Source organism: Camelus bactrianus, chromosome X (assembly GCF_048773025.1).
Source record: "Camelus bactrianus isolate YW-2024 breed Bactrian camel chromosome X, ASM4877302v1, whole genome shotgun sequence".
Taxonomy (NCBI): Eukaryota; Metazoa; Chordata; class Mammalia; order Artiodactyla; family Camelidae; genus Camelus; species Camelus bactrianus.
The window spans coordinates 30,043,179-30,053,481 of NC_133575.1; the positions used below are offsets into that span (position 1 = coordinate 30,043,179).

The 10,303-nt window shown below is 41.2% G+C and overlaps 1 protein-coding gene across 7 annotated transcripts in view; it reads right to left on the reverse strand.

Annotated features, from left to right (window-relative positions):
* Window positions 1-514, reverse strand: part of RPGR (retinitis pigmentosa GTPase regulator) — a 66,700-nt gene extending 66,186 nt beyond the window's left edge. For 2 of the 7 annotated variants that reach the window (XM_074358846.1, XM_074358845.1), the window contains exon 1: window positions 266-501. In XM_074358846.1, coding sequence (XP_074214947.1) covers window positions 266-428 — 163 coding nt within the window. In that variant the 5' untranslated portion in view covers window positions 429-501. Of the gene's footprint in view, window positions 1-265 lie in introns of all 7 variants that reach the window. The other 5 variants (XM_074358849.1, XM_074358848.1, XM_074358847.1 and 2 more) reach the window with 4 other exon arrangements.
* Between the last annotated feature and the right edge of the window lie 9,789 nt (window positions 515-10,303).

The window sequence follows — 10,303 nt, forward strand, 5'->3', positions numbered from 1 at the left end:
TCGAGAAACTCATCGAAAACCTCCTTTAAAAGAATGAGGAGAAGAAAGACCAGCACCCCCTTCCCCATTGTCCCCCCTCCGTCCTTCCCCTTCTTTCTTTTCCTCTCAGTCACCCTCGGGGGCACGGCCAGAGCTCTGACCAAAGTCGGGCCGCGGCGGCCCGGGCCTGTCCCTCGACGGGGCCGGCCCGGAGGCGGGGCCTGGCCGCCCGCCCGCCGCGGACCCTCCCTCCCGGCCCGCCGCCACCGCCGCAGACGCGACTCACCGGGCACCATCTCCTCGGGTTCCCTCATGCCGATGGCGCTACGAGAAGCCTGCGCCTGGGCCAGGAAGCTAGTGGGGGGGACTCGGTGGGGCCTAAAGCTGCGCCTCAGCCCAGACGAGGGCCCCGGAAGCCCCCTGGGTCCCCATAGCGACACTCTAGGCATCGGCGACTCCCGCGTTCCCGGAAGTCAACAAACAGCCGCTAAGGGCAACGGAGGCGGGGCGTTAGGGCGCGAGGCGGAGCGAGGGCCGGAGGGAAGGGGAGCGGAGGGCGGGCGACCGGCACGGCGCAGGCGCAGGCGCAGCGGACGGAGAAGTAGAGGCCGCGCGCCCTCTGGTGGCCCGGAGAGGAGCGGCGGCCACGCCGCGCAGTACTGTGCCGGCGCGCGCAGGCTTGTTTGTGCAGACCCAAGCCACCCAGGGCCCGGGTCTGGATAGTGACAGACGTCACAAATATCACGTCCCCTGCCAGTCAAGTCATGTGACACAGGCAAACGTCAACACACAACTGTAATGATACTAGTAATGGTGACCATCTATAACTCTAAATGAGATAGGCACTCTGCTAAATATCCTAAACCACATTTGTAGCCCCAACATCTAACCCAAGACCTGGCATATACTAGATGCTCGTTAAATACGAATTGATCAAATGAGTCCAACTACAGCCCTGTAAGGTGGTTAATGTTACTACCATTTACGGATGAAAAGACTGTACAGTGGGAGAGCTGAGGTCCAGTTTAACCAGTCCCACCTGTAATCTGAACGCACCCCCTCCCCGCCGCCGCCAACGCCGCTTCTTCCACAGAAGGCTGAGGTGTGCAGTCCGCTACTGACAGGAACATGCACAAAGAGATTTACCAACAGTAGAACATCATTATTCTAGAATTAGCTCAGAGATGTTTTATTTTTCTGCAGTTTCTTAGTCTCCCGTGCATCAACACTTGGCCATCATAAACAAAGAGGCAAAATGCCATCTTCCCGGATCAGTAAATGTATGTACATGTGGTAGTTGCCGGCATGGGCTCTAGAATCAAAGCTGGACGCAAGGATCCCTGAATTCCTGTGTACCGCAGCGTGTATTGACTTAGGGAGTTTGCATTAAAATTGGGAGGGGGAGATTAAATGATCGAATATACAAATAATTGTTTACTTACAAAGCAAAGTAGGGGTTACTAAGAAAGTGATTAACAGGGAGCATTAACCCGGCGTGAGAAGTTAGGAAAAGTTTATCTGAAGAGAGGACATTAAATCTAAGAACTGAAGAAGGAGCAGCTGGGAAGGGTGACAGAGCTCTGAGCTGAGAGTAAATCACGTTCAGATGTTGCAGAAGAGGGAAATGTCACGTCTTGGGACCTGCACGGGTCCTTAGGACAAGCCACCAAGTTGAGGATTCTTGGCTTCGCACAGGAAAGAATTCAAGAACGAGCTAAAGAAAAGCGAGAGTGAGTTTATTTAGAGAGATACACACTTTATAGGCAGAATGTAGACCTTCTCAGAAAGTGAGGGTGGTCCCAGGGCACAACGAGGTCGAAGGTTTTTATGGGTTAAGTAATTTCATAGGCTAACGAGTGGGAGAAATATTCTTGCTATTTCGGGGAAGGGTGGGGATTACCCGGGAATTGGGCCACTGCCCACTTTTTGGCCTTTTATGGTCCACCTCAGAATTGTCATGGCATAAGGGGGAGTGATTTTTAGTATTACAGTGAAGCTATAATGAGCTAAAGGTCAATGACCAGGCTATTCTCAAAGTCACCTTGGTTTCAGCTGGTTTCAGCCAGTTCCAGCCAGTCTTTATCAAATCCCAACAGCTTCATTTGTCTAGCATTTGTGTCCTGCCCCTTTCCCTCCTGTCTCACAAAGGGTCCTAAGGAGCTTGGCTCTTTCCAGGAGCTCAAACAGGTGACACTGGCCATGGCAAAGTGTCAGGATCTTCAGACTATTAAATCTCAGATTTTATCCTGAGGTCAACGGGAAGCCGCTGAGGGTTTTTAAGCAATGGATTGATTGGATCAGTTATATGTATCGTGGCAATCATTCTGCTTGGCTGCTTTGTGGAAAATAATTTGGAGCAGGGAGGAGAGTTCAGAGGCTATTTCAGAAATTCAGACAAGCAATCGCATTGGCTTGAAATACACTGCATTGGCACCTGAGAGGAGCAGACAGATTCGAGAATATTTTAGGGAGAATCAACAGGAAATGGTGTCTGACTATTGACTCCTAGGCAGGGCAGGACTACCAAATAGCTCTTAGAGCAAAAGAAGGGGCCCTAAATTATTTTGGAAAGGATTTGATTTTTTTTTTAAAGCATCATAATAGTCACAGTGGGAAAATCAGAATTTCAGCGACTCACTTTTGTTATGATATGGTTTAGTTTAGTTATGATATTTCTGAAATCTAGTAAAGCACATTTTCCTGCTGAGCATTCCCAAAGGTACTGATGCAACCCCATTCCCAGGTTCCAACATAAGCAAATAGGGGGATGGTGGCACCATGTACCATGGGGAATGCAGAGGAAGGAGCAGGAGGGGTTGAAGTTCAGTAAGTAGCGGGGGGAGAACTTGACAGTCCAGCCTTGTGCACACTAAGACATCAAAGTGGAGGCGAGGAACTGAGCCGGCAACTGGTGAGCAGAAGCTCCAGACGGAGGTACCCATTTGGGGGATGCCTGGGTCTATGTAGTGATAACAGCCTTGGCAAAGACTGCTCGGTGGAAGACTGGGAAGTGACTATAGAATGAGAAGAAAACAGAGGCTGGGATGAGTTTGTGACGAGGGCTAAAATTTAATCGTCCAGTAATAGATGATGAAGCTGGAAAGGAGACAGAGTGACCAGAGATGAAGAGCCCACAGAATGGGGTTTCAACGGAAGGGTGTGGGCAATCTTGTCAAGCGGATGCTGAGAAATGACATTAGGTGCAAACTGTCCACTGAAGTCAGCCATGAGGAGATTCATGGTGTTGAAAATAGCCGTTAGGTAGAGTGATGGAAGAAGAACCAATATTGGAGTAGTTGGAGAGTGGGGGACGCTGAGCGAAAGAAGTGAGGCTGAACGCTTTGGAGGAAGGAGACAGAGATGGGCTAGGAGAGGAGGGAGAAGGGAGATAGTGGTTGGAGGAGGAAGGGAGGTGGATGGAGGGCTCTTGTTAAGCGTGGAGAGACTTGGGAATTCTGAGAGGCAGACTGAATAGAAGGGGAGAAACACGGATTCAGGAGAGTGAAGGAATAATCACTGATGTAAGGGAGGAAGAGATGGCACCCAGATCTCATGTGGAGGGACTGGCCTTAGCGAGAAGAGACACTACTTCCAGCATAACAAGAAGAAAGGAAGAAAGCCTCCTTTCACAATAAACTACTGCTATATATGATACATTCACATCTAGATAGCGAAGATACCGTTGACACCTATGATGTAGATACATATCATGTACGTCATACTATATAGGACAATACTGTTGTCTGTGTCAGAAGGCTATTGTGGGATACGTGTAGAACTCACAGCCTGGCACCTGGAACAGAGTCACATGCAGCAGTGTTAAGGCAGTGTCCACTATGCTGACTGTATCCGTCAGTATAATCCAGGCTACGCTGCGATGCAAACAACACCTAAGTCTCAGTGGCTTAACACAAACAAGAAAGTTTCTTTCTCACTCATGGGGTATGTCCAGTGTGGGTCAGCGGGGGATCCACTCCACCTGGCCACTCAGGGACCCCGGCTACTAATTCAACTACCTTGTACTAATTCAGCTATCTTGTAGCTGCACCCTAGGTGACCTCTGGCCTCTTTGGTTGCTGTAGCAGATCAAGAGGGAGAGGAAGCAAGGAAGTAAATGTTTCAGGCCAGAGGGGATGCTTTTCTCCTTCTTACAACCCGCCGGTCAGCTCCAGTGTTCTGTGCCCCTGTGCACCGCAGTTGGGGGGGGGGAATGGGGGAGCACGCTTGGCGTTCTGTGAGTAAGAAATTCCTTGGCCACATCCCTGTAGCCAGATGGTTTTAACCTGTGGCGTCACCTCCCTCGTGTTGGAGAAGGCAGTGGTTTCTAAAGTAAAATTTTATGACTTTCTGCTACAGTCACGTGCTCTTTCAGTGCCCTACTTCATACGTGGCCAACACTCCTATGCTCCTCAGAAAGTCATGTTGATATACAGAAGTCATCACACGTCTGGCAACATGTACAACTCTTTGCAATTTCCTCTGTTAATTCTTGTCGCTACTCATTTTTGGAGCATTTTGTGTCAAGTAAAGATAGCGGCATCTAGGAACAAGGAAGACATTTGATGGATTATGCATCCTAGCTGAACTAATTCCTTTCTTGACAGCATTCAACAAAACTTCCAAGGCTTGCATTTTGAATTATATTGCAATGTGACTGCCATGGCTGTTTATCTCTCTCTTTGGAATCAGGTAAACAGGTGTGTCTCCACTTTGAAAACCTCACTATGAAATCCCATAAACGTCCACATTTACAAATCAGATTCTAATAGCTTCTTTGATTTCTGAAATTTTGTAGTGCAGCTCCAGGATATATAAATTGAGGACGGACAGGTCCAAGGCCAGGGCATTCTATTTGTAAAGAAGCAGCAGAAGGCAGGTGGGGATTACTGGGAAGAAAATTTGCACTTTTCTCAATCATTTAATGTAGTATTTAAAAATCTTTCACGCATATACAAATCATCTAGTGGTCTTGTTAAAATTCAGATTCTAATTTAGCAGATCTAGAGTGGGCCCCAGATATCTGCATTTTTTTTAACATTTGAGAAAAAATTTTTTCAAAATTTTTTATTTAAGTGTAGTTGATTTACAATGTTAGTTCCAGGTGCACAGTAAAGTAACCCAGCCACACATATACATATGTATACACATACTTTCCTTCCAGTTTCCTTTCCACTATATGCTACCACAAGAAACTGGATACAGTTTCTTCTGCTATACAACAGGTCCCTACTGTTTATCCATTCCAGATATATAGCAATGTGTGTCTGTGAATCCCCAACCCCCAAGCCATCCCTCCCTACCCTTTCTCCTTTGGCAACCATAGGCTGCCTTCTATGTCCGTGAGTCTTTTTTTGGTTTGTAAATAGAATTTGTATCATTTTTTAGGTTCCACAGATAGTGATATCATATGATATTTGGCTTTCTCTATGTGACTTACTTCACTTAGAATGACAATCTCCAGGTCCATCCCTGTTGCTGCAAATGGCATTATTTTATTCTTTTTTATGGCTGAGTAGTAGTATTCTATTCATATATACACACACACACACACACACATACACACACACACACACACACACACATATATATGTATGACATATATATACACCACAGCTTCTTTATACAGTCACCTGTTGATGGACATTTAGGCTGTTTCCATGTCTTGGCGATTGTAAATAGTGCTGCTATGAGCATTGGGGTGCATGTGTCCTTTCAAATTATAGTTTTCTCCAGATACATGCCCAGGAGTGGGATGGCTGGATCATATGGTAAGTCTATTTTCAGCTTTCTTAATGAACCCCACACTGTCCTCCATAGTGGTGGCACCAATTTACATTCCCACCAAAAATCTGCATTTTTAAACAAGTTCCCAGATGATACTAGTGGAAATGCTCCATCAATCACACTCTGTGTAGCAAGGGATTAACTCGTGGGAAAGTATAAGTAGTTTCTAGAAACAGTAAAGGAAATGGCTAGTAAATGTAATTATGGACAATTTAATGAATTAAGGATCTAGTACTCAGAATATGTACAGAATACCAACAAGTCAAGAAGAAAAAGGCAAAAGATAAGAAATTTAAAAAATGAGCAAAGGGTATTGCATTAACAGAGATAAAAATTCAAATGCCCAATAAACCTGTAAAAAGATTTTCAACCTTACTGGAAATGAGAGTGAAAAATAAGTAATAATGAGATAACATTTTAAATTCACATTATTAGCAAAAGTGCTAACATTAATAACTGTTTAGGAATACAGGAAACTTGCTATTGAGGGTTTAAATTAGTACAATCATATCAGAAAATAAATTGCCAAAACTAAAGTTGAAAAGATAACCTGTCCCAAAGAGGCATACATGATGTTCATTTCAGCATTGTTTATTCTAGAAAAAAGTGAAAATAATTGAAATGTCCATCAGTAAAGGAATGGATAGACTGTTTATTCACACAGAGGAATATCATATAGCAGTTATGATAAATAAACCAGTTTTACATGTATGGACATGAAGAATTCTCAACAACTTAATCTTGAGAAAAATAAAATTATGTGCAATATGATGCTATTTTGTGTTTAAAAACATACAGTATGATCATTCATGGGAATGATAAACATCATATTAGGGAGAGTCATTTCCTCTGGAACAGGAAGGAAGGGTGAAGGATGAATGGTGAACATCGTAAGTATCAGTAATGGTTTGCTTTTGTCAAAAGAAGAGAGATCTAAAACATATGGCAAAATGTTAACGTATAAATCAGAGTGGTGGTATGTGAGTGACATATTATTTTCTGTGCTTTAATGCACAATTGAAATGCTTTGAATCAGAAACAACACAATTTTTCCCTTTAAGTCAAATTGACTGGGGCATAATTTACGTAAAGTAGATGCACCATTTAACAACCACCCTAAACCAGATACGTATTTCCCTCCCCCACTTCCACCTTCTAGGAAAAAACCGCCATTCTGACTTTTCATCAGTCATAGATCAGTATTGTCTTTTGTACAGTTTCTTTTGTCTGGTTTCTCTCACTCAGCATCATGTTTTTGAGATTATTTCATATTGTGTATATTGATAACTTGTTCATTTTTAAGGATATAACTTTATTTATCCATTTTCTTATTGATGGACATTTGGGTTTCCAGTTTGGGGCTCTAATAAACAAAGCTGCTGTGGGGTTTTTTTGTGGACAAAGCTCAAACTTCTTTTGGGTAAACATCTAGTGTCCTTTGTTAGTTTATGTACTTGAATATTTTCTCTTGGCCTATGGCTTGCCTTTTTCAAATTTTAAGGAGAAGAAAAGGAAAATATAAGTAAAAAGAACACAAACCCTCCAATGGACAAAAGCAGGGAGCTTGTACCAAAAACTCCAAATTTTAAACATTTGAAAAGATGCTCAATGTCACTAATTATCACTAATTATCAGAGAATTGCAAATCAAAACTACAATGAGGTATCACCTCACACCAGTCAGAATGGCCGTCATTCAAAAGTCCACCAATGACAAATGCTGGAGAGGCTGTGGAGAAAAGGGAACCCTCCTACACTGCTGGTGGGAATGCAGTTTGGTGCAGCCGCTGTGGAAAACAGTATGGAGATTCCTCTAAAGACTAGGAATACACTTACCATATGACCCAGGAATCCCGCTCCTGGGCTTATATCCAGAAGGAACCCTACTTCAAAATGACACCTGCACCCCATTGTTCATAGCAGCTCTATTTACAATAGCCAAGACATGGAAACAGCCTAAATGTCCATTAACAGATGACTGGATGAAGAAGAAGTGGTATATTTATACAATGGAATACTACTCAGCCATAAAAACCAACAATATAACGCCATTTGCAGCAACATGGATGTTCCTGGAGAATGTCATTCTAAGTGAAGTAAGCCAGAAAGAGAAAGAAAAATACCATATGAGATTGCTCATATGTGGAATCTAAAAAAAAAAAAAGAACATAAATACAAAACAGAAACAGACTCAGAGACATAGAATATAAACTTGTGGTTGCCAGGGGGGAGGGGGTGGGAAGAGACAGACTGGGAGTTTGAAATATGTAGATACTGACAGGCATATGCAGAATAGATAAAGATTATACTGTATAGCACAGGGTAATATATACAAGATCTTGTGGTAGCTCACAGAGAAAAAGAATGCAACAATGAATATATGTATGTTGATGTATAACTGAAAAATTGTGCTCTACACTGGAAATTGATATAACATTGTAAACTGACTATAACTCAATAAAAAAGATAATTAACTCTACTATTAAAAGTGCAAATAAAACAATACAATTTATTTACTGATTTTTCCTATTAGACTGGCAAGGTTTAAGAAGATTGTCAGGATCTAGTTAGCAGGAGAAATAAGCACTTTTATTATTATTATTATTATTATTATTATTATTATTATTATTATTATTATTATTCACAGTATGTGGGAATTCAAAAAGATATGACCTTTTCAAAAGGCAATTTGGCAATATAAATTATATATACATATTTTTAAAAGGCATATAATTCTTACTCATCATAACCACTTCTGTAGATAAGTACTTCTAGAATTTTTTCTACAGAAATATACAAATTTGTGCCAAAAATATGTACAAGGATGTTTATTGTGGCATTGTTTGAGTAAGAAAAAAATTAAAGACACCTAAGTGACTTCAATAAGCCAATGAATATGTTAATTATCAGGCTTCCGTACAATGGAATACTATGCAACCATGAAAATCAGTGTAATAGCTTTCTGTGTACTTATATGGGAAGATATCTAAAGATCAAATTTTAAGTGATTGAAAACAAGCTGCAAAATAATATGCAGAGTATTATCCCATTATATGAAAGTAAATTAATATATATGAATACATGGGTAGGTTTGATATACACATAGGTAAAAATCTGGAGCAATGTTTACTGTGCTATTTTGTAGTAGTTACCTCTAGGGTGTGGAATTAGAGGGGCCTTCTAATGTCTAAGTCACACATATCTGTATGGTTTTAACTTTTTTATAATGAACACAATTTGCTTTTTCAATCAAAACAAAAAGGTTTAAAATGAAAAATAATAAACCAAAAAACTAATAGAAGCCAACAAACATACTAGCCAACATTTAATGAGTATTTATGATGTGGTAGAGACATTTCTAAGTACTTTACATACAGTAACTTATTGAATCCTCACAAAACTCTCTGGGGTATATTTTATTGAGCCTCTCCATTTTACAGATGAAGACATTGAGGTCCAGAGAGGTTAAGTAACTTGCTTATGGTCAAAGAGTTAGTAAGCGGTGGAGCCAAGATTTGAACCCATAACTGTCTGTCTACAAGACCCTAACTCTTGAGACTAGGCCATCTGCCAATTGAGGAAAAATTAAAATACGTTAGGAAGGGAAAATGTATGTTTGAAGATCCTAGTTCATAATAATCCTGAACAGATTGGCTGCCCATTGATTTCTGTACAAGTTTTGAGCATCAAGTAGTAATGATTTTGTTTCTTTATTGGTTTTATTGGATACCAGATACCTGATTGAGGCCTTCTACCTACATCATCCCTTCTGGCTACAAAATATATCTGCAAACTCATGTCTCATAGTCTCCTTTATTACCTCTGTGCTCCAAAACATCATTACCTCTCACCTGGAGTACCTTCATCACTTCTTAACTGGTGTCCCTGCGTCCATCCTAACAGTTTTCACAACCCAGGAGAATCCAATCCTTTTAAAAAATAACCCTTTTAAGGGCATGACATGCTTTCCTCTTTTCAAGACCCTCCAATGGCTTTCTTACTCATTCAAATAAAAGCCAAAGAAAGTCCTAACAATAGCGTACAACATCCTGCTCTCTTATCTCACTGAGCTCATCTCCTATCCCAAATCTACAAGCAAGGAATCATTAAATCACTTTACAGGTGTTAATGACCTGTAAGTGATTCTATTAGCAAATACTGAACCAGGAATCAAACTTAGTTTTATCTGACACTGATGATTGGATTCCCTGCATTACACTATGCTCTAATAAAATGGTTATTTTCACAGGAATATGAGCATTATTTTTGCTAGACATAGCTTAGACATCCAAATAAGATTTCTCCTTCTTTGGGAGGTCACTTAGCCTAGTATTGCTGAAATTTCTGAGAACACGCTTTGACTCTTTTGGAAGAGACTCCAGAGCTATGTTATGTTCTTGTAAAAAGCCATGGAAGTGAAAATCCTAAATCTGTGTACTTGTATTAGATTTTACAAAACAGATTTATATTGAAGAATAATTTGGAACTTAAATTGATGAAAAATAGAAAATATTTTCAAGAAAAAATATGCTTTGGGTGAC